The sequence below is a fragment of the Cebus imitator genome, unplaced genomic scaffold (assembly GCF_001604975.1).
Source record: "Cebus imitator isolate Cc_AM_T3 unplaced genomic scaffold, Cebus_imitator-1.0 Scaffold25, whole genome shotgun sequence".
Taxonomy (NCBI): domain Eukaryota; kingdom Metazoa; phylum Chordata; class Mammalia; order Primates; family Cebidae; genus Cebus; species Cebus imitator.
In genome coordinates, this window is record NW_016107340.1 from 2,395,572 (window position 1) to 2,421,406 (window position 25,835).

The 25,835-nt window shown below is 34.8% G+C and overlaps 1 protein-coding gene across 50 annotated transcripts in view; it reads left to right on the forward strand.

Annotated features, from left to right (window-relative positions):
- Positions 1-25,835, forward strand: part of MBNL1 (muscleblind like splicing regulator 1) — a 205,944-nt gene that overhangs the window by 69,554 nt on the left and 110,555 nt on the right. For 6 of the 50 annotated variants that reach the window (XM_037736445.1, XM_017522881.2, XM_037736451.1 and 3 more), the window contains exon 2: positions 18,191-18,310. The exons of 41 other annotated variants lie outside the window; for them this stretch is intronic. In XM_037736445.1, the coding sequence (XP_037592373.1) occupies positions 18,305-18,310 (6 nt within the window). In that variant the 5' untranslated portion in view covers positions 18,191-18,304. Of the gene's footprint in view, positions 1-18,190; positions 18,311-21,011; positions 21,569-25,835 lie in introns of all 50 variants that reach the window. 3 more of the 50 variants (XM_037736453.1, XM_037736456.1, XM_037736455.1) reach the window with 1 other exon arrangement.

The following is a 25,835-nucleotide window of genomic DNA, read 5'->3' on the forward strand; positions in this document are numbered from 1 at the left end:
TTATAGGCATGCACCACCATGCTGGACTGATTTTTATATTTTTTGTATAGATGAGGTTTTGCTATGTTACCCAGGCTGGTCTTGAACTACTGAGCTCAAGCGATCCACCCAGGTTGGCCTCCCAAAGTGTTGGTACACAGGCATGAGCCATCATGCCTGGCCTATTTTATTTTATTTTTAATCTCAAAATAACTCCATAGAGTTTTCTCCAAATAAGTCTGATATCTTTTGTTTGTATTTCTAATTGATCCCTACTTGTAAACCCGTTGAATCTGTAAATCCACAAACAAATGATTCTTCATTGATCAAGTTCTGTTTTCAAATAGATGTTCAAAAAGATGATAAAGGATGTATTATAACCTAAGGGCTTTATTTCTTTCATTTAATTTTTTTACCCTGTAATTGTAGTGGACTTAAATGTATACAGTTTTCTTGTACAACAAATAGTATTATTTAGATACAACAAATGAATAGATTAGCCTGTGTGAATATAGTTTTACAAACTATTAACGTATGAAAGTAGTCCTAAGATGCCAAGTGCTGTTACTTTAGAACTTCATGCATAAATTGGGTGTGTTGTTACAGGATACAGAGAAAATTGATGGTCAGTCTTAGCCTGTAGTGTATTTTGACAGCGTGAATGAGTCAAGCAAGCAATTTTCCAGACTGTTTAATGGTACAAAGGAAAGGGCTGCTAAGGAAGTCATTCTTATGACTAGCTGAAAAATATTTTTCTTAGTAACTGTTCTAGAGAAAAACAGTTCAACATTGGAAGAAAAAAAGCAGTCTCAAGTTACAAACATTCAAAAAGTGGTTTGATCATTAAAATGTATTTATCTTATGACAAAACTTTTTAAAAAGGATACTGCTTACTATATTTGCAATGTTGTCCTGAAACTCAACAAGAAATTATGCCTCACCATTACAAGTTTCAATTCATGGTAGAATTTTGACGATTATATTTATTGAGCTGCGCTTTTTATTTCATCAGCACAAGTAAAACTGCATTATCATAAAATAAAGATAAAATGTTTTAAGTTTATAAAATTTCTGCAAATTTATTCCACTGTGTGGTTCTAAACTGCATTTGAATTAAAATAGGACTTGATCGTTGGAGAATCATTTGTTTGTGGGTTTACAGATTCTATTCTAGGTAGTTTGAAAAGATTCATTGTCCAGCAGCAACTATTCACCCAGAGACATAGTGCTTAGCATGAGCTTGATGGATTCAAACCACTGGGTTTATCATTACTGCATAGATCTTTGAAAGGACAGGCTGCAAATCTTGTTTCTAAGCTGTGACTAGCTATTATTGTGTCAATTTGAAGAACAGAAGTAAAATCAATCCAGATTCAAAAAAAGGCACTCTACAGTCATTCACAGACTGCAGCCAGTTCAAATGATAATATCCTGCATATTTAAACTCCTCTGATTATTAAGATTATTCAATATCATGTTAATATTTAAAACTTGGAATAGAACCTACTAACCTTATTTTTGTTTGTACTACTGGATGTGCCTCTAGCATTTTTGAAGTAGCTTGAAAAAAGTTGAGATTCAGCTGTGGTTCTGCTTTTTACTAGAGTTACTTGGAGAGAGAAATCAATGAGTAGTCAAGTCTTCATATAATCAAAGCTTTTAAAATATGTTAAGAACGAAAACTTCAGGTGCTAGATTTAGTTTCATGGAAAACCTTTTTTGTGGGCCTAAGTTTAAAATTAGTTTTTTCTTTGCATTTTAAAAGGTTGCTTGTGCAATGTTTGATGGTTTTGTTTAGTATTTAGAGATGATTTTTTTCATTTGTCACTTTCAATATTGAACTCCAGTGATTTAGTGTGTTGGAACTGCTGTCAGAAGAGTCCTTAGAAATGACGTCATGCAGTTCATTAGTTTTACAGATAGGGAACCAAGGAGTGGTGAGGTTAGGGTTTAATCATATCATAAAGATCTTGAGGTCATTAGGACCCCTTAAATGTGACTAGTGATAAATCACAGCAAAAACTAGAATATGCTGTCTTCATTTCATGAAAATGGCATCATTGACAAACCTGAGAGATGAAAACTGCTATTAAGGTCAAGTCCAAGTGACAAAACTTTCTTGACTGTTCTGAGGCCTTGGTTACTGGTGGCATTAAAGTTTTATATTGTTTTTTGTTTATTTGTTTTGCTGTTTTCATACATCCAAAAAAATACATGTATATACATTATGCTTATTATAAAATTTCCTAATATAAAGGATATGGAAGACAATTTAAAATTATAATAAAATATACAATGCCCAACATTTAAATTCTATGTGGCCAATTGATTCTTACAGATGCCTTTTTGATTTTTGTCCAGCTCTTCAATCTGTAGCTAACCTGTGGTTGCAGTTGACAGAAGAGTTTAATTCTGTGTTTGTGCTCTTACTCCTGAGATCCTCATTGTACAGTGATCATCAAATGAAACATCCTTCATGAAAATGAATAGCTTCACTTTTTGGCATTTCCTTACCTTTTATGTGTCACAAAATAAAATGCATTATTCCTGATTTTACAGTTAATTTGTAACTTGTTTCTAACCCCCACTAGTTTATAAGCTTCTTAAAAACGGGAAGCTTGCATTAATCACTTCTATGTATATGGTGTTTTGAATATCCTTGGCATTCATTAAGTGTTTAGAGAATTAAATGCAATGTTTCTTCCAGACTATGACCAATAATTGTGAGCAGATTTTATGTGCTTTTAAATTCAAGTTTAGAGAATTTCTTTTTATGTAATAGGACATTTGCTGGACAGCAACATATAACTACTCATAAAATGTTTCTCTGAGGAGTCCAGCATCCTTCATTTATTGGTGGGACTCATCCAGTTAAATTGCTCTGGCACTATAATAGACTATTTATGTTCTGTTGATGTAAATTTCTAGAACAGGCCTTTCTTTGGACTCATGCCATGTTTTGTATGTTATCTTGTACAAGCAGCACATGGGGACCTAGTCAGTCTTCCTGATATGATAGCTGTATATACAGTCCATGTCTCAGAGGGGAATGATAAATTGGCCTGTGCAGTGGCACAATACAGTTATTTTGGTGACAGCGTTAACTCTCTTTTCATAAGGGTGCTTTGTTGGAAAACTATTCAGATTAACACAGAATAATATTTAGCTTACAAAGATTGCATTGGGAGAAATGATACTGCCAGGATAGAAACATTATCAGTGTTAATTTTTTAAAAACCTTTTTGACTCTACTGAGAATACTGAGAAGAGTTATGGTTAGTATTGTTATTTATTATGAGAGGAACATTCTGGGAACCAGACTACTAGTATAAGTATTATTGTTTTTATTATCAAACTAACAGCACTAATAAAGACATGGCATTTGTTGAGAGATTCCTGTATCTCTGTTACACTTAAATTTCTCCATACTCTAATTTTAGAAAAAAAATTGTTTTGTCTTCCAACTGTGAATACTTTATAGTGTTGCAACTTCTACTTTTATCCAGTCTTTAATCTGGAGTAGAAAAGAGAATGCAAGCCTCCAAAAAGTGTAAGTCTCTAGACTCTGACACTTACTAACTTGCTCCTTATTTTTTCTCTCCAATAATTATTTTAAGAGCTGTATGATATAAACTATTTTTAAAAGAGCTGAAAAGTTCTAGAGAGTAAAAAGTGTTCTAGATTGTGTGTTTGTGCCAGTAGTACTGACAATTAAGCATTTGATTGAGGAGAAACCTACATTTATCCCCTTTGAAGAGGATCATCAGGGAGAATTAAAAATTTAGTGCTTCCGGCTCATTAAGAGTTAGAATAGAGTAATTATGTAGTTGATAACAAATGCTGCAATCACCACTTCAGCATTATGGTATGTTACTCATTGAGACACACTGGCCTTCTTCAGTGAACTTCAGATTTTATAAAAGTCATTTACTTAGAGAGTAAAGTTCTGCTAATCCATTTTTTTAGTTCTGTCCTTTTCTGCAAATAGGGTGAGTTTTCAGAGGAGATGAGTTCCTGGTAATAATCTTGAAATGATACAACTTTATTGAATATCTCCCCTTGGCATCAAGCAATACTTAATATCTTGAACAGTGAGCCTCTTGTTCATGCAGTATTTAAAAGAGATGAGTGTAGAGGTCTTCCTTCTGCATTCATTTTATTCGTTAGTAATTGAGAAGCTGGTCTAATTCTAATCTTGCAAGTTGGGAAATAATTAAAATGCTCAAGAGACATTAGATCAAGCCTGGTGTGCCTCTCTCTATCAAATTTTAAGGGATTTTTTTCTCTCAGTAATTCTTAATTCTGCCTTTGTGTATTTCCAGTCTTGTTTTCTATTTGTATTGCACACAGTGACATGTCAATTTCAAAAGAAAATGTATTCAGGTCTACTTTCAAACTAACTGAAAGAGATAGTGGTGTTTATTTTATCCGCAGGTTTTGTTGTTGTTGTTATGGTGGTTCTTTGTTTTTTAAATCTGAACATATCAGTAATCTCCTAAGAGAATCTCTTTATCCCAAACCCAGAGTCTGTTTATTCTTGTATTAGATACTGTTTTAAAAACCATGTAATATTACTATAGTATAGAAATTTTTTAAAATAATGGAAACAGACTTTTTTAAAACTACATTTTTCTACTGCATAAAAATACCATGACAAGAGAAAAACATTAGTACTCAGTCATACTGTTAGTATAGACCATTGTTGTTGGGTTTTTAACTCCATGTCCCTGTCTGGAAGCTTTATAGGGTTGTGTCTTAGTCATTTTAAGCCTAACACATTGTAGGCTTCCAATAAATATTGCTTTATTTGTATTAAATTTAAAATGAAATGGAATGTAGTGCATCACCAGAGTTCATAGCTCCTGACTCATGCCATAACTTTCCTTGCCCCATCCCCAAGATTTCAAAAAATGTAAACTATTAGACTAATTATAGTCATTACAGTTGTAAATTAGGTCATGCATTTCATTAAAAATTGACGCAGTTCCCTTTTTGAAAGGCTATGTCACAGAAATGCAAACTAGCCTTTTATATAGAATACTAAAATCATTTAACTTGAATTCTTCTAATTATGATGTCACAAAGATTTAAAAAATACATCTATATTATCATCTCAGTTTGATAACTAGCTGGGAAAAAATGTCAATTTTGATATGTAGCGACTGTTATGTTATTTTATGTTGTATTGATTGATTTTTTTTCCATTTGTAATCACTAATTCTGTGAGCAGAATTCCCTGCAGCAGTGGACTGAAAATGTTACATTTTTCTGCCATTTATAAGCATTAGGAGTAGAAATCAATAGTTAAATTGACCTAATAAAAGATTTCTGCATTCTACCACTGTGACAAAAAGAACATCCGAAAGCAACATATATAGACTCTAACGAGGCTCAAAAGCACCTTTTGCATTTGTTTTGCATATGAATTTAATAAGCATGAGACAGTGTTAGTGAATTGCATTTGTTTTATCAAGTCCCTTTAAGCCAGGGTACTGTTAAGGAATAGGCTGTTGGTTCCTGGGAGGCAGATTCAGTTAACAGGTCAGCAACAGACTTGCCACATGCCAAAAATGGGGATATTGTGGTTTCAGTTTGCGAGATACTTGAGTAAACTTATGGAGAATTTTTTTTTGCTTTGCAATTACCGGTTACTTCTCTTTAACATTGCATTTGCATTCCATGTAAAAAATAGATTCTATATTTAACTTGAAATTTATCCAGATGTACTTATTCATTGGATATTATTTTTAAATAATAAAGGAATTTAAACAAGTGATAAGATCAATATAGTAATAATTCTAACTCCCTTTTATACCCATATAAAATTCACTTAACTAGACTTATTCATTCAACAATATTGTTAAATAATAAAGGAATTTTTTAAAGAAATAGTGTAAACATACAAATATGAATAACTTGAACTCCCTTTTATATAAATATATCTATATTTACTAACTATAAATAATTTTTTAAAATATATGTACACACACACATCATGCCTTAACAATGGTGATAGATTCTGAGTGTCATTAGGGTATTTCATTGTTTTGTGTACATCAGAGAGTATACTTACACAAACCTAAATGGCATAGCCTACTACACATCTAGACTGTATAGTACACGAATCTATATAGCCTGTTACCATATCGAATATTGTAGGCAGTTATAGTATGATATTTGTGTATCAAAACATACTCAGACATAGAAAAGATAATTGTGTTGTGCTATGAGTTTATGATGGCTACAAATGTCACTAGGTGGTGAGAATTTTTTAGCCCCATGATAATCTTAATGGGACCACCATCATATATGTGGTCCTTTGTTGACTGAAGTGTTGTTATACAGCTAATGACTAGTTAGTCAAAAAAATCTAGTTCTATGATTGGTTTTGTTCCCTCCTTTCTTCTGATCACTGTTCATTCAATACTTTTTATATGACATGTACTTTGAGAGCACAAGGTATGCAAAAATTATCCCCCTATTTTCAGTGGCTGTATCTGTTGCTCACCCAGATAACTTCATTTCCTTCAGCTGTGCTTTCATTTTCAACTTCTCTAGTTAGAAATAAATCCTCTTGTGTTGCCCCTTGAGGGAGGAATCGTTTAGTAGGAAGTCACTTACTAATCACAGCTCATTAATCACATATGAAGAATACTTTTTAAATGTCAACTGTCATTCATAGAAAATATATGTTACTTTGAGGAATCTCTATGAATTACTTATTCATTTTCATTGCCTTTCACACATCATATTGTTTTGGAGTTTATTTCAAATATAAATTGACTTATATACAGTCTTGCAAAAAAGAGAGATAGCAGTTGCACCTTTTCTTTGATTTACTTGTTATCTTACTGGTCATGTAATTAGTCTGTTAAAGTCACTCTGCCTGTATAGCTTGTTGAAGGTTGCAGACAGTGGAGTGCTGGAACTGGCTCACGTCGAGACCTCTTCCCAATTCCATGTTCAGTGATGTCTTTGTTGGTAGATTAAAATTGGCTATGGTGAGAGTGTTTATGCTTTGTAAATTGGCAGATGCTACAACCATGGTTCTGCCCTCTCCTAGACAGTCACTTATTAAACCTTTAGTAGCACTTATTGTTTACAGTATTATCTTTCCTTTTGTTTGTTTTTTAAACACTTTTATTATGAGGAATAGCCATGTAGAATTTTATTTCCAGATATACTGTTGTTTGAAACACTAAGAACGTCACTCATTATACCAATTGCCAACTGAGTAACTAAGCAAATTACTTAGCCTTTATGTGCCCAAGTGTCCTTATCTGTAAGACTGGGATAATAATAGCAGGGACCTTGGGACTGATGTGAGGTTGAATAAGAAATATGCTTATTTCAGTGCATATATGATGACCTGGACTGAGCATTCAAGCAATGCTACCTCTGATCTCCCTGTACTTTAATTAATATATATTTATTGATCCCACTGCCTAGTATTTTGATGTGTACAGTGGGTCATCTGTTGAGACTCAATACCTCTCACATTGAGTATTAGCCACATTGACCTGCGGCAGATGACTTCTTTTGATGTTCCCATGTAATGCCCCCTTTTTTTTTCATTTGTTTGTTTTTATTTTTTGGTCTGTCTGCCTGGGACTCTTTTTCTTCCTACATGAGTTTTGCAGATCTTTTTCATATTTATATTTGATTCATACAGTCCCTCCTCTAGAAAGCTTCTCCTCACTCTAGACTTAGCGACATAATGGTTTTGCCTCTTTGCTTATGTAGTTTGGAGTACAAATCATAATTGTACTATGTATAATTGTACTATGTACTAAGTAATATGCATCTTACTCCATCTCTACATTTGGTTTCACAGCCTATGACTTACTGCCTTTGTGTTCTTACCCTCTTAGTAAGAAATGCTTGACACATAGTAGACCTACTGAAAGTGTACATTGAATGGTTGTTGGTTAAAGAAATAAAACAGGGACTTCGCTCATAGAGACCTTACTATTTGGTTGAAAAGATAATACATCCACTTGTGACATGAAGGTAAACACAGAATATATTGAAGATATCTATATTTTAATTTTTTTAGTTTATAATTAATTTTTACATACCTATATTTTTTGTTGTAGGTAAGTCAATTACTTTCATGGTACACATGTGGACATTTATGTACATTCGTACAAATACATTGATTTAGATCACCTAGACAAGATTGTAAGTAGCAAAGCCAAGTTTGTAAACCAGGTTTTGGGACTTCAGGTCAGAAATATGAAAAAAAAAAATCCTTGTTTACTCTTCTACACACGAACTTATTTTTTTTTCCTGTGATTTCTGTCTTTTTTTGTAAGTTTAAAAAATTCTTATGGCAATTTTTAAATGTACATAATATTAGAGAAAACAATCTAGCAACCTCCTCTGTATATCTGTTAGTCAGCATTTTGTATGCATGTATTCATGTGTGTATCAACCAACATTTTGGCCTTCTCATTTTATTAACTTTCACACTCCTTTTATCCCTGTTGTATGTTAAAACAAGTCTCAGACATCCTATCATGTTACCTATACTTCTTCAGTAGTATCTCTAACAGTTAAGAACTTACTTAAATATAACATCATTTCTAAATCTATGCAAATTGACAATAATTTTTTTTTTTTTTTTTGAGACAGAGTCTTGTTCTTTTGCCAGGATGCAGTGCAGTGGTGCCATCTTGGCTCACTGTAACCTCTGCCTCCCAGTTCAAGAGATTCCCCTGCCTCAGCTTCCTGAGTAGCTGGGACTATAGGCGCTGGCCACCATGCCTGGTTAATTTTTTGTATTTTTTAATGAAGACGAGATTTCACCATGTTGGCTATGATGGTCTGGATCTCCTGACCTTGTGATGCCCCCTCTCAGTCTCCCAAAGTGCTGTGATTACAGGTGTGAGCCACTATGCCTGGCCAATTGACAATAATTTTATTGTATCATTTGATAGCCATTTTATGTTTAACTGTTTCTGATTGCCATAGCAATGTCTTTTTTTTAATAAGTACATTTTTCCAGTCAGCATCTGCATTTCATTTGGGTTTTATGTCTTTTAAGATTCTTTTGATCTATAACAATTGCTCTTCCCTTTTCCCCCTCATGCCTTTAAAAAAAAAAATTCAACTCATCGTCCTGGAGAATGTCTGAAATTCTGAATTATCTGATTTCTTCACTATGGTGTCATTTAACTTGTTACTCCATCATCCTTATTTTCTGTAAACTAAAAATTAGAGTTGAGTTTAACTTTAATGTGATTTATCATTGTTTGGGAAGAACGTTTCCTAGAAGGTTCTATAAACTTTCTATTTCATCATATTGAGAGAACATAATTTTAGTTATCCCTACTTTTAATGATGTTACAGTCTATCAGTGAATCAGGTTGGCCTGGGCCAATCCTTATAAAGTTCTTCATGAGACTTGGATCCAGTGATTTCACCTCATTGTTGATTATTTTGTAGCCATGATATTTTTTAGGGATTGCAAAATAGTGACTTTTAATTATGCAATTTCTGGTACATTTATTATCAAGAATTTTTTTCATAAGGAACTTTTCTTAGTAACTATTGGCAACTTCAAATTAGTTTATATCAGAAAAAGGGAGAAAATGCATGATTTTTATTTATCAATTTTCAGAATCAGATATTCACTTCTAATATAAGATTTAAATAAAGTTACACATGTATTCAATGATGCTAATAAATTTTTCTAAAAAAAATTTCCCTTGGAGAAATTCTGTTTTGAGATGGAATTTTGCTCTTGTCACCCAGGCTGGAGTGCAGTGGTGCAATCTTGGCTCACTGCAACCTCTGCCTCCTGGGTTCAAATGATTCTCCTGCCTCAACCTCCCAAGTAGCTGGGATTACAGGCATGCACCATCATGCCCAACTAATTTTTTTTTTTTTTTTTTGTATTTTTAGTAGAGACAGGGTTTCACCATGTTGACCAACCTGGTCTCAAACTCCTGACCTCAAGTGATCCGCCTGCCTTGGCCTCCCAAAGTGCTGGGATTGCAGGCATGAACCACCACTCCTGGCTAAGAAATTCTTTGATTTGCTTTTCCTGATTTTTTTTTTATTATTATGTTTTAATCACATTGCTTCCTATGGAGGTATTATCAGAAAAGTGTTCTTCCTTTTTGTTTATCATTAATGTGTCTCTATGATTGAATTTACTTACTCAGAATATATATATTGGGCATCTGTCTTTTTATCAAGCTCTGTGCTGATCCCTAAGGATATAGATATGAGCTCTGCTTTTTTCTTTTCCTCTTTTCTTTTTTTTTAAATTTGAGACAAGAGTCTTACTTTGTCATCCAGGATGGACTGCAGTGGCACGATCTTGGCTCACTGCAACCTCCACCTCCCGGGTTCAAGCGATTCTTTTGCCTCAGCCTCCTAAGTAAGTGGGATAACACGCATGCGCCACCATGCCCAGCTAATTTTTGTATTTTTAGTAGCGATGGGGTTTCACCATGTTGGCCAGCCTGGTCTCAAACTCCTGACCTCAAGTGATCTGTCTGTCTTGGCCTCCCAAAGTGCTGGGATTACAGGCTTGAGCCACCTTGCCCAGCTGCTTTTGTCCTAGAATTATATAGTTTGGTTTTCCTTTCTACTCATGATGTGATTTTAAATATTGAACCTGTTGTATATTAATGTGGTTTTCTGAACTATAATATTTGGTGTCATATACTGCACATTTTAACTAGCAATTTTTTTTAGCTCTTTTTGGAATTTTTGGCTTCAGTATCTAAAATAGTGGCAGTAAAGGGATTTGAAAGTTAAACTGTTCCTGCTGACCCAAGGAAAAATCAGATATTTCTGTTTAGGACACAGTATGTGACAAGGAAGGTTTTATTTATTTTTTTGAAGTAGTAAGAATTGAAGAGAGAATAATGAGAATTCCTCCAAGATTAAAAGTAAATAAGATACTGTGCTGTTTTGATATAAGCAAACTTTTGAACTTAATTTGACTTCTATATTCAGTAAATTAGAGTGAAATTTCAGGGATGTCTTTATCTCCTCCTATGGGGGTGTTTTGCCAAGATTTATTAAGGGTAATATTGGATTTTAGAAAATGTACAGTTTCTAAAGGCTTGTGAACTTTTAATATTGGTAGAAAATGTAAGTAAGACTAAGTAACACACTGTTGTCTCCAAGGGATCCTGTGACTGTGACACAAAAAGTGTAATACAATACTGAATTCACCAAAAGATGCACTGTTAATCTGGGGTTATATTATGCTGTTATTTTATTAGGCATGTGATATAATGCTGTGAATTTTATAATAATTATTTAAGTAATTATTATAATTCTAAAAATCTTGTGAGGCGTTTTCTCTAAAGCTTTTTACTTAGCTTTTACTCATGTTCAGATAATGTGATGTAGCTGTTATAGTTATTTGAGATTAGGGTGGAGGCAAATTATTGACATATAATTAAATGTATTTTATAATTAAAAATTAGAATGAAAAAAGTTTACATTGTATGTATAAGGTTTTGCTGACATGCTTTATGACATTACAGAGAAGTACTAGAAGAAGGAGATCTTTAAAAGGAGTGAGATTTTGTTTGCTTTGCTAGAGCAACTTACCAGGAAATTTGAAAGCTAAGGCCTTTAATTGTGGTATCTGATGATTCTAAAACTTATACTGAATTTAACTTTGAAGATCAACACATGGATTTCTAAAAAATAGTATTTACTCTATCAAAAGAGTAGTTATATTTTTATTTGAGGAAATTGCTTAATCCAAACAGCACAAAAATTGACAAAAAAGTTTGTTAATACATAAATATTGGCTATTTTAATCTGTTGAAAACGGAAGGCTAGTACCAAGGGAGACAGTAGTAAAATTATTAAAGGAACTATTGAAAAGTAAACATTATGCAACATAAAAAGAAGGGAAAAACTGACAGAGTAGAATAACAGGAAGATTAGTCATTTCTGGAAGGAAAAAGTAGGTGGGGGCAGGGGATGAAGTATTTTAAACAGGAATGTGGAACTGGAAGTGCTAGTGCTAAAAGACAGATATGAACTCATTTGGGAGCCAAACTGGGCTTTGAAAAAGGATAAGGTAGCATTTAATATCAAAATTTAAAGATTGTATTAACAATAAGCAAAAACAAAAAATGGAGAAAATGTTCTGTTAGGGATTAAAAAATGTCTGTTAAAATAAAAATTATGTTTACTTCTTTGTGGAACTGACTTGGCTTCTCTCAGATAGCAATGTCAAATGCGAATCAAGAAAAAATATTTCTGAGGCCAAGACAGGGAAGTTACTTGATCCCAGGAGTTTGAGATCACCCTGAGCAACATAGTAAGACTCTGTCTCTACCAAAAAGAAAAGAAAAAAAATTAGCCAGGCAGGGTGATGAGCACCTGAAGTCACAGCTACTAAGGAGGCTGAGGTGGGAAGACTGCTTGAGCTTGGGAAGCCGAGGCTGTAGTGAGCCATGATCAGCTACTGCACTCCAGCCTGGGCAATGAAGCAAGACCCTATCTCAAAAAATATACATATACATATATTTTTGTGGAATACACATATTATATATACATATATATATGTAAACAAGCCAAAATTCTTTTACTTTGAAGTAATGGATAAAATAAAAGCGTTGTGGATATCATGGGATATATGTGCTATTTGGTTTGAAATAATTTCACTTTTACATTTATCTGACAAAGGACAACCAATCTCTGAATATTTTAAGGATTATTTCTATGAATTTTCTAAAAAGTATAAATTATAACTGTCTATGTTATACAAAAAGATTTAGCAATCCTTATAACAAAACAAGAAAGTGAATATTGTGTGTGTGTGTTTGTGTGTGAGTGCATGTGTTTATTAGTAGTCTCATTAATCCCTAGTCTCTACTGACAGTATTAGGGACATTAGTGAAACAGATTTTGCTGAGCCCATTTTCAACCACTCTGACTGTTCTAATATATTTTATTTATTTAGAGACTGTGTCTGTGTTGGCCAAGCTAGTCTCAAACTTCTGGGTTCAAGCAGTCCTTCTGCTTTAGTCTCCCAAGGATCTGAGACTATAGGTCCACACCACTATGCCCAGTTAAAGTGTACTTTAAATAAAGTAGATAATTCTGGGGTTATCTCAAACTCCTGGCTTTAAGTGATCCTCCTGCCTCAGCCTCCCAAAGTGCTGGGATTATAGGCTTGAGCCAACATGCGTGCCAGCTCTGAGGTTATATTAGCATGACACCAGGACAAAATCTGCCCATTTTTATATCAGGAAAAAAAATACTACTTTCATTTAGATGTAGAAAATAGCATATGCCTATTGAGATAAAAAAAAAAAAAGTCTAATGTAGACACCTAGGATTATTATTTGATATAACAACATGGAATACATCATTTTGTATCACTGAACTCATGGAAATGCAGTACAGAATGCAGTACAGTAATCCCCCCATACCTGCAGTTTCACTTTCTGTAGGTTCTGTTACCCATGCTACAACACAATAAGATATTTTGGGACAGAGAAAGTAATAGACCATATTCACATAACTTTTATTACAGTATAATTATTGTCTTATTGTTGTTAATCACTGAGCCTAATTTATAAATTAAACTTTATCATAGGTATGCATGTGTAGGAAAAAAACAGTATATTTAGGCGTTGTTACTGTCCATGGTTTCAGGCATCCTCTGGGGGTCTTGGAATGTATTCCTCATAGATAAGGAATAACTACTGCATTCAGTCAGGTAAGCTGTTTGCATTGATTTTATTACAAATTGCAATGCTTCCATGGCTCACTTACATGTAATTTGCTGAGGTAACTTCTAACTCTTGCAGAAAATAAAACAGTTTACATAGACACCAAATACTGCTAAAAATCTCTTTTTCTCCTTTTCTCTCTCTTTCCATCCTTCTCCCTCTCTCCTTCCCTGTCTTACTCCCTCATTCCCTCTCTTCTCTTTTCACACTCACTTAGACACTCCTTTCCCTACACACAGACACACACACACACACACACACACACACACACACACCCCTGGGCATAACTGAATAGGAAATGTTTATTTTCCAAACTGTAAAAAAAAAAAAACCTTATCTCAAACACTGAAAGTCCTTCCTTTTCCTGATTTGGAAATACTAAGTCATACTGAGTCACTTGTAGATTTTCTTTAGCCAGTTTTATTTAAAGCATAAAGTTGTGAGGACAAAATGACTCAGGAATTTGTGGTGCGCTATTAGAGCTTTTCACTTTTAGGATGCTAGTTCATATTCCAACGACTTAGTATTAGTTAAAGATTGATGGGTTGTTTGCTTTCTAGAAGAACCTGAGGAGCTCACTATAACTTCACCTATTTTAACCTACATATGGCCTAGAGTTTGTTTTTTAATTTATTTGTTTCTAGGTAAGGGCATATTCAAGGAATTCAATAAAAGGAAATAGACCCAGTAAGAGTTTTTGAATAAGAAACTGTTACCTTACTCATTTACGTCCATTACTTCTACTGTTAATTGATTGACTGAGGCAGAGTTTTTGCTCTATTGCCCAGGCTGGAGTGCAGTGGCACGATCTCAGCTAACTGCAACCTTCACCTTTTGAGTTCAAATGATTCTCCTATCTCAGTCTCCCAAGAAGCTGGGCTTACAGGTGCCTACTACCATACCCAGCTAATTTTTTCATTTTTAGTAGAGACAGGGTTTCATTGTATTGGCCAGGCTGGTCTTGAACTCCTGACTTCAAGTAAACCACCGTTTCTGCCTCCCAAGGTGCTGGGATTACAGGCATGAGCAACCATGCCTGGCCTTGATAGATCTTTAAAAGTGCGGTTTGTTAAAATGATCAGAAAGTTAAACTGATACGCAGTTGATTACATTGCCATTGATATCAACGAGAAATAAGAACTGTAGCTATAGTGGTTGAGTAGTCAGAATCTATATGTCTATATCTATCTGTGTTGATTTAGATGACTGGATAAATGAGTCATGATTCCTCCTATCATGTGGTAATACCAAGGTCAGAAAAATCATTTATTATGATCTATCTTATGTAAAAGCCTGTGGAGTTACTTTGTTTTTCTCTCATAAGATGTCAAAATGTGCTTTCTAGAATTTTTGAATAATTTTTGCTTAAATTCAGTGTTAAAGTTGGAGACTGAAACAAATTTAAATCTTTTGTTAGCCAAAGAGTAAATCAAGCTTATGTGGGTGCAATATATAACATGACTACCCAAGAAATTTCTAAAAAAGATAGTTGTCTAGAAATTAGGTACAGAGTTGTCATCTCCTTCTCTGATAACTTTTATTATAAAAATAATTGAAGGTAAATAAACTGTAAAGAACACATCATCTCAAGCTATGCCAAATGAGCACCTAAATAAGTCCTTTTTCAATAAATGCCACCAAATGGATGTATTTCTGTAGCTTATGGCTAAATTCTGACAGAGGGGAGGTGCCTTCACCGAGTATTTTCTCTCTGAAGTTTTCATGGGGGGGGGGGTGTGTTTGTGTGTGTGTGTGTGTGTGTGTGCGTGCGTGCACACGCGCGCTAGTTTATATTAGGTTAGTGTTTTTAAAAAGCCAAAGATAGCCAAAATTAGTCCAGAGAGTTAGACTTGCTGCCAAACTGAAGAAATAAGTTGGTTTCAGTATTCTTCATTGGCTTCTCAGTCTTAAAATTTGGAGATCTAAATACTTGATTTGAGCTGCCTGAAATTACCCAAATGACTTTGGGTCCTCTAGAGCTGATTCAAGGAAGTCATTTCAGCTGCTGAATAATCAAGGCAGTACCTTCCTCTAGTGTTGGTTTCAGCCCACACCTTACAATCATTGGATTTCTGAATCTGTCTCTGAACTCATAATTATTGTCTGGACCCTGCATGCAATTAAATTAATTTTGCAAGGATGGGAATGAAATATAGGTATTATTGGCAGCAATGGTAATCCCCCAAAACAGAATGACAGATATTGTGATGGTAATAATGTTACTGCCCTGTTAATACCTCTGAAGATAAGATACACTTGAAAAATAATGTGAAAACTGAATTTGTCCTTGACTTGAAAATCTGAGAATCACATAAAATGTTTGTTAATTTCTTAAGCTAGTAAATATCATTAAGAGAAATGGACACTTATAATAAGATAAGGTTGTGTACATATTTATACATAATTAAGAGATGCCCCTGTCACTAGGGTTCTGGCCAGACATGACGTTTCTTACTTTCTTTGAAGAGTTCTCACACATCATCAGTTTTCAAGAGGCAGTAGAGGGTGGGCATAAAACCACAATTTCAGGAACTGCATTCTCTAAGTCTAGATTTTATCTTTGCTATTCATTAGTAGTATAACTTCTGGCAACTTAACATTAGATGCCTCAGGTTTATCAGATGTACCCTATTATATAGGAGCATATCTACCTCGTTAAGTTATTGTGACTCTTACATAAGTTTTTTTTTTTTTTTTTTTTTTTTTTTTTTTTGTTTTTTTTTTTTTTTTTTTTTTTTTTTTTTTTTTTTTTTTTTGGAGACGGAGTTTCGCTCTTGTTACCCAGGCTGGAGTGCAATGGCGCGCGATCTCGGCTCACCGCAACCTCCGCCTCCTGGGTTCAAGCAATTCTCCTGCCTCAGCCTCCTGAGCAGCTGGGACTACAGGCACACGCCACCATGCCCAGCTAATTTTTTGTAGTTTTAGTAGAGACAGGGTTTCACCATGTTGACCAGGATGGTCTCGATCTCTTGACCTCGTGATCCACCCGCCTCGGCCTCCCAAAGTGCTGGGATTACAGGCTTGAGCCACCGCGCCCGGCCTTACATAAGTTAATACATGTAAAGAACTTGGGGAATTTCAGGGCACACAAGTTTACATTATCATTAATGTTATTAGCTGTTATTAAATTCTAATTTTATGTAAGCATTAAAAAATGTTAACAGTAAATGTGCAATACACAAATAAATGAAAATCAAAATCAGTGATGGAGTTTTAATGAAATAATTTAGAGCTCCATCTCTGGAACTATATAATCTTGATTTAAATCACTGTGACCTTGAAGAAGTTATGTAACCTAACTAAGCCTCAGTTTCCTTGTTTCCAAAATGGAAGCAGTACTAATATCTAATCGTTGAAGGAGTTATGAAAGTTAAATGGGATAACACATACAAAGCACAGAGAACAGTGCTTGGCACTTAATGAGTCTACGGTATTTTTTAGCTATTGTTTTATTAATTCTGTAATGTTGAACACTATGAAGTAATACTTACATATGAGAAACATTATACTTAGACTCTACCTATACAGAGTTTTCCAGTTTTGCTAATGTTTTTTGCTAGTGTTATTCTCTGCTGTGTAGGGAATACATGCTTTGGTGTTTATAATTCTTCTGTAATAGGTAAATGATTAGGAAAAGAATAACCTTTTTTTAAAAATTTATCCTTTGTTGAGATATTTAAATTATACAAAAAACTGTAGATGCTTTTTATATCTATAGGATTTTAGCTCTGGATAAATCAGTTAGGTAAATGCATTGTTAATGATGGAAGCTGTTTAACTCTGTTGTCCAGCCGCATTGTAGCCAACCAGTTAAGTCAAACACCACTGGAAAAAAAAGCAAATAATAAAAAACATCAAAATGGAAATAAAATATGAAGCAAGGAAGTCATTGCTTCTTCTGTAAAATAAAGGCCTGAGACCTAATATCTCCCTATTGGTTCAGAGTATTGTAGATTATGGAAACATTAGGATTTTCAGTAAAGCTGTTTCTATGCCAAGATGGCAGAGAGAGAATATTATGAAAGAAATGGCCAAAATTGAATATGACATTTATTTTATATGGTAACATTCTTTCTTTCATTAACAGGAAGTTTTACATAATTATTTGCTTATTGGGAATGAGGAGAATGAATGAAAATTTAAAAAGGATTTATCAAGTTTTCCTTATAATAAAGAAAACTTTTAAGAGCATGTTTTGCCACAGAATTAGAAACTTAGAATTTCATAGTAACAGTATATTCATTACCTTGTTTGGGGAGCAGATTTTCAGTATGATCACAGGAAAACACCTGTTTTGACACTCCGAAAAAGGTGCAGATATACGGGCAAACTCTGTGTAGGTGTAGAGTAAACAAGAATGCTTTGGCTAGCATCCTGCAAGGAGGTGGGTCTAAATGGTCTGCTCCAGCTTCTGCCGCTGCCGCTGCTGCTAATATTGCTGGGAAGGAAAAATGGCTGACCTGGCATATCCATTACTCTTGGTGCTGCAGCAGTCACTCAGGAAATGTTGTTTAAGGGAAACCTTCTGGATCCTTTTCATGGCACCATGGCAAGAAGAAGCCATAACTTATCTATGGAAGATAAAGCATGGAGTTGGCTAATGGATGCTGGTGAGTGAATAAGGCAATTGGGGAGCCAGTTTACCAAGATACCATTTGGGTAGGCCTGCTCTCTCAAGGCCTGAGATGACATCCGTGGGAAATGGCCTCTGGTATTTTATACATTAGAAACTGTTTTAGAGAGGAACTGTGGTTTTCACATTAGTGATCTATTTGTGATCCTTTACATGTTCCATAAATAAAGTTCTCACTTATTCTCTGCTTCACTACTTGAAATACTAATCCTGAAGATTGTTTGCTACTTCAGTAGATGGAGCATAGTTTTCCATGTAACTTCCTAGTCACTAATCGCTACTCTTGTTTTTGACTTGCACCACAGTGATTTTTAAAAAATAACTTTGTAGTATATGAAAGCAGTTATTCCTGCTTTCAGTTCTAAATGAGGACCTTTTTTTCACAACAGTAGATTATAGAATTTTAAACTAAATTATCTTTCCTTTTATGATTTATATGATAAACAAACATGTCAATAGTTGACTTTTGTCTTTCATTAAAAAATTAGAAGAAATAATTTTAAATTAATCATAGAGATGTAGATTAAATTTTCTTAAAATTATTCTTTGTTCAATAAGTATTCAATAAAAACTGTAACAGTTATGTTTGGGAACTTACAGTGGCATAGTAAAGATTCTGAAAAGTCATGGGGGAACAGACTTATTTAACTTCAACTTTTAACAGATTTACTTGACCAACCCCCTCTCCCCCATTCTTCTTTTTGAAGAGTGCCTTTCCACATGTGGCATTACCAGCCAATAAGTATTTATCGAGTACCTACTATGTTGCTAGGCATATTTGGTGCTGGAAATATAATTGTGAGCACGTTTGTCAAAAATTTCTCCCCTTGTGATGCTTAACAACAGTTATGAAAACCTTTGTTTAGATGATCTGATCTTATGTAAGACACTTTAGTAACAACATAATTATTATAAATTATTATATTTTAAGAAGTCAAATTATTACATTTTTAAAAAGGTCAGCCTCCATTTGGATTCTTCCATAGAGGCTTATATAGTCTTTCTGTATTCAGACCTATCACATTGACATGATTATATTTAAAATAATAATAAGTTTAGGTTCAAGCCAAAATCTAAACTTAGGCACTGCCTATATGATGTAGAAGTATTTTTAAAGGAAAATTTAGATTTTTTGTTCTCTTATAAAAATCCCAGTTCCCTCAAATTGAAAATACTAAGTGCTTAGGCAGTACTTACCATGTTGTAAGGTAGGGGTTATTTCATTTTATAACAATGTCTAACCCTTAGTTACGTATCAGACATACGTAAGCTTTGCACAAGAAAGGGTAGCTTTTATTTCCTGTGTCACTTAGAATATATATTTTGCAGGTGAGGGGAGAAATATTTTTCCAAACACAGGATAGTTTGAGCCATTTGTCACCAATAGACTGCTATTACTATTTTAGTTATCTTAGAACTAAATACCTTGGAACAGAAGAAATTATAAGTAGATGTAACCTAAAGTAGAGAATTACACACATATAACTGGTTTTAGGCAGTAGCTTTTCTTCTTAATTATTTACAGGTATGAAGTTCATGGTTAATTTGCTTTGAGTCTTGAAAAACTCAGAGCTCCTAAATGATCTTGATCATCTTTATTTTCATTTCATACATACTAGGAATTATTGAAGTCCTGTCAGAGTTTATACTGTATCTCTGACTTGATTTTATCCAGCTCATCAAAGCAAAATTGTCTTAGTAGCACTCGTTCGTAGTTGTTTAATATTTAATATTCAGTGAGCTCTGCAAGGTGACTTATTGGAGGCTTGTGAGTAGTTAAAGAGCTGTGGATAGTGGTTAACAAGCTACCAGCATCTCCTTGGAAAACATAGCATTATGAAGCAGAGATTCAGGAGAATCTAAGACAGTGAGTTTATCTGGCAATGCATCAAAACCAAATTAGTTGGCCAAGCGAGGTGGCTCACGCCTGTAATCCCAGCATTTTGGGAGGCCGAGGCAAGTGGATCACTTGAGGTCAGGAGTTCTAGAGCAGCCTGGCCAACATGGTGAAACCACATCTCTACTAAAAATACAATTATTAGCTGGTCATGGTGGCACATGCCTGTAGTTCCAGCTACTCGGAAGGCTGGAGGCAGGAGAATTGCTCGAACCCAGGAGGTGGAGGTTGCAGTGAGCTGAAATTGCACCACTGTACTCCAGTTTGGGCGACAGAGTGAGACTCTGTCTCAAACAAACAAAACAAACAAAAAAACAAACTAACTTAGTCATATTGTCTGTTCTTCCTCTTCCTTACCGTTTTTCTTTCTTCCGTCTTTTGCTCTTCTCATGTGTCCGCACTCCTTATCTACTTGCCTCTCCTTCTTTGTCTTCTTCTCTTACTGTATTCCTTCAGTCTGCCTCATCTGATCATTATAGAAAGTGATGAGTTTGATAAAATATGTATCATACTTATTTAAAACAATTTTAATTATTTCTCCATTTAAAAATCAGTTGTTTAACCTTCTCTTTGTCTTTCCATTCTCTCCTCTAATTCCCAATAATGTTGCCTTTTACTTTCTGCTGCCTTGTGGATCAGCAGCCAGTGATTTTTTTTTTTTTTGTATTCATAAATTAACGATTGTGATTACAAGATAGAGTATTTTTATGTCACTTATTAGATTTTGAATCTTAAATGCAATAGGTATGCTATAATATATATCCCTTACTTTTCTTTCTAGAACTGAATCTCCATACCCACCTCATCCATGTTTTTGGCTTACGTATGGGGGTGCTAGAATGGCCTATCTCGGTGTATTTTGTTGCATTTCTCCATTGCTTCTTCTGTTCTGGCGGGAATCTTGGTGATTCTTTTCAAGCACTACCTGAGCTCTGTGCCAGTTGTTCCTCTTCTCCCAGGATCTTGTGCTGTGTGATCATGTCTTCACTTCCTCAGCCCTGTCCATTGGCAGAACCTTGGGTTCTGTGATGGCTGCCTCTAAACCCTTGTGAGAGCGGGGAACATTCCTTCCCCTGCTGCTACAGTTGAGCACCGTGCTGGGTACCATGTTGCCCTCTACACTTGCTTTCAGTTGCTAAGGCTTCCCAAGCTTTGGCTATGGCTTAGTGATCCTGCTGTCAAAACCCTGAAACTTTCCTAGCCTGGACACTCAGTGGTAGCAGCAGGTGTTGGAATTTCTCCAAGCCCCTAAGACTCTGGGTGGAAGATAATGGCTGTTTGACATAGACCTCAGGAGTTTTCAAAGCACCAAGAAACCTCTCCAGAAGATATGTAAAGGTAAGATTCTGATTTCTTCAGGAAGCTGTTTTAGAAGCCAAAAACAAAACAAAACAAAACCTGTAGCTATGGATTTATTGTAAGCTAGTAGTTAGATAATGTCCTTGGGAAACTCTGTTTCATTCATAGAACAAAAATATGAGTCTTAGATTAGGGAACTACTTATTAAAAACACAGGAATTTTGTGTGAGATTCACATTAGTTTTATTTATATTAAATCTGGCATGGAACAGATTTTTAAATATTTATTTCATTTTTTGATTCAGGATTTGTGAAGCACTTTTTCACAATCTGCATTGTATATCTAGTAAGAGAAATCTTGTTGAGAATTAAAATGGTTAAGGATAAAATAGAAGTTATCTTTTCAAATGTCGATGTTTTATTTATCTCTATATTAATATTTAAAACCAAAAACATTAAATGAATATATCTTCAAGCTGAAACTCCTGAATCCATTATTAATTCAAAGGAATTAGAAGAGCAGTTCAGATCTTAGTAGTGCTAAGGATGCATTATTGTCCTTTTCAAAAGTTGCTGCTTAGTATTCTAAATATAGTGATTTCTTTTAATGCTTTATTTTTAGTTTTTAAAAGGGGATTATTCCACTTGCCTCTACTCTTTGGGAAAAAAATTAACTACATATAGATACAAAAAACCTGGATGAAGGATATATGTGGAGATGTGATGGGGATGTGTGTGTATGAGGGGTAGGGGAGAGAGATCAGCAGAATCTTAAGTGAACAACACAAAACACCTCTTCAGTGTTACGACTTTTGTGGCAGCTGTTATTTAGCGTTCCCCTCCTTTTTTTCTTTAACCTTGCCTCTATTTTCAGATATTTATCTGTGAAGTGATATTAAGACACCTCTTCTAATATGAGATCATTGTTGGCCTTACTGTCAGTTCAGGTCTTCTTTTTTTTAACCTGTTTGTTTTCTTTTCATTATGAACATTATTCCTTAATTGACTTCCCCTCATTGAAATTAAGGCTATTAGCTTACTACAACATTGAAACCCTTTAATTTGAATGGCCAAAAATGCAACTTAATTTTTAAAAATAAAACACATAAATGTTTACTAATAGTTGAACAAAATGAAAAATATTAATCTTTGATAGTGTTTTTGAAGATGCTTTTTATTTATAGTAAGCTTTATTTTTATTGACATTTCATTTAACATTATTTCAGAGTAGTTCTGTGCTGTAATATGAGCAAAAGAACAGATATCCTAAATCTCAAAGAGCTTTTTCTTTCATGTTCTTCTTCTGAGTAGAGCATAAGGTTTCAGGTTCCCCAGTGTTGACATCTAACATTGTATCCCTTGAGGTTTTACCTATAGATACAGAAAAAGGAGATAAGGCCAGGCATGGTTGCTTATCCCTGTAATCTCAGCAATTTGGGACATCAGGACGGGAGGATTACTTGAGGCCAGAAGTTTAAGATCAGCCTGGGCAATATAGCAAGATACTGTCTCTTCAACAATAAAGAAAGAAACAACAACAAACTGGGCATGGTGGCAGGCACCTATAGTCCTAGTTACTCAGGAGACTGAGACAGGAGTTTTGCTTGAGCCCAGGAGGCTGAGGCTGCAGGCATCACTGTACTCCAGCCTGGGCAATAGAGTAAGACTTTGTCTCAAAAAGAAAAAGAGGAGAGAATATTAACACGCAAAAATTGAACAATAGTAAATGTGTTGTATATTTGACACCTCTGTAGGATTGTAATGGTGATGACTGAGTTTTTTCCTTCCAAGTTCAGTTTCAGTTTTTGTTTTTTATTTAAGTAAAATGTGAAAATATAGCCTTATTTTTCAGAATAAAAATAGTGGAAGTTTGGAGATTTTTAACTCTTTGTAAGTCCAAGCTGAGACATAGCTACAACTGACAGGATCTGTTCATCATACATACTTCTAAGTTTGGAAAATATCAGTAATCACCTGCAACTAAACTCACAAGCATAAATTTTCCAGAAGGATAGAATCTTATTCCCATAAGCCTAGCAAGATCCCAGATGTAAATAGGAAAACTCAAATGTTCCTTTGGATTCTGTGACAGCTGATAAGCACCCAGGCTGCTAACTCACTGAAGAAGAACCCAGCAGAGGGGAACTGGACAGTACCTGCTTTTACATAGCCAGTGAGGCCACCTAAAGCAGCCAGTGCTGCATAGACAAAGCCAAGCCAGTATAAAGCCACCAGTGGGCCAGGGTCCTTCTGCGTTGTTCTCTTCTAATTCTCACCAGGCAGGAGATTGCAGCAGGCCTGCACCTATACCACTTTCCAGAAGGTCTGGGTGAATTGATGAGGGGACACAAACTGTAGGACGCTTAATTTTTAAAACAAAAAGATTGTTAAAGCATTTTATTCACACATGAAAATATTCAAGTTTATTCCCTCTAGACCTCAAAGGATAACTAAATGAAGTGTTTTAAAGTCTTTATAGTGCATTAAAATGGGTCATTCTTTCATATATAGAAACAGAAAAGTAAAATTTTCATGCTTTTATTCTTAACATTTATAGTGAGTTTACAATTTTTAAAAATGTGTGACACAGCCTCAAGCTAGTAGTTAGCATTATTTGCAAGTTGGCCTATAGAGTGCATTTTTTCTTTTCTATTTCTAGAGCTCTTAAATTCCCTTGGGACAAGAAATGAAATGAGTATAAGAACGTAAATTATGAATTCTCTTTCTTGGAAGTTCAATGTGAAGAAATAGTTTAAGTACTTCGGGAGTGGGAATTTATAACACTTATTTCACAAAGAGTATGAGGTAGTTAATCACTGAAAGTCTTGGAAGTGAGTGTTAATTCTCAAAATAAGGATTCAATCCCAATCATAATTTCTATGAGAATTTCTGCCATCACTCAGTTCATAAGACTGTATTTCTCAATTCCCATTGTTTACTCTCTCCCTTCTATTCTGTTCTGTTCTTGGAGAGCATGGGAGCTGTTCATACCAGTAGACAATGAGCAGAATATTTATAATTGAGATTGAGAAATGTCAAATATAAGCCTTTTATGCTATAATTATTTCCTTTGTTGTAATAAATAACATTTCTTGCCTCATTAGGCATATCCATGTAGAAAATAAATTTAAAAATAAGATGTGTGCAGAGCAACTTAAAAGAGATGACAAACATAGCAATGAGCCCAGATAGTGACATTTTTGATACTTTAGAGGAGTTTTTCCACTTCAAAAACAAAATATTCCTGTTCATTATTTTTATGTGGAAATAAAAGCTCACTGAATCAGAATTATTCAAAATTAAAAGGATCTCTTTGGTGAGTTGTAATAACATATTGATTACCTACTACCTTGGGTCCTGTTAACAATGATTATCTTATTTATTCTTCACAAAAACACCTTGAGGCCGTATTATTTCACCTTTACAAGTGAAGATACTGGTAGCAAGAGAAACTAGATAAGCAACCCAAGGCCTCACAGCTGGACACGAGGATTTAACCTGAGGACTTGTGGCTCCAGAGTCCATTCATTTTTAGAGGTCCTCATAAGTTGTAAATCTGGCAGTGAGTGCCAGTTCCCAAATCAGTCCTAAGCCTTTTCATAGCATGGTACCAGCAAGTGGATTGTGTCTGAACCTCCTTCCAACTCAATTTGGATTGCCATTCACTTACTGGCTATTTGACCTATCCTCTCTTAGCAATAATCTTACCCTGTCTAAAAGATGAATAATATTATCTCCTTCTCAGCGTTTTAATGAAGATTTAATTTTATGAGACTGCCTATGCCAAGCACTTAGCACAAAGGCTAGCATATGGAAAATAGCCAGTAAATTGTTGATGTTATTATGTAATGTTCCCGAGGTCACACAACTAGAAAAATACTGAGTCAGAACTCAGGCCCAACTCTGTCTTACTGGAAAACTAAGCAAAACTAGAAAACACACACGCACGCACACACACACACACACACACACACACACGCACACACGCACACACGCACATACAGTCTCTCTCTCTCTCTCTCTCTCTCTCTCTCTCTCTCTCTCTCTCTCTCTTTCTTTCTCTCTTTCTCTCTCTCCCTCTCCCCCCACAAACAACAGGACCAACAAAGCAAAACTCATGCTGTTTCTGGATTATAACACTACCTCTCAACTCTAAATGTACCTTTTATGATAAGTAAATAAGGATGGGCATGTATGCTGAAGGGACAAGTAGCATAGTTTAGTGCAAACTTTCAAATTGAGGCATCCAGTGTGTAACAGTAAGCAAGTTACTTAACCCCTCTAAGGTTCGCTGACTACATATTAA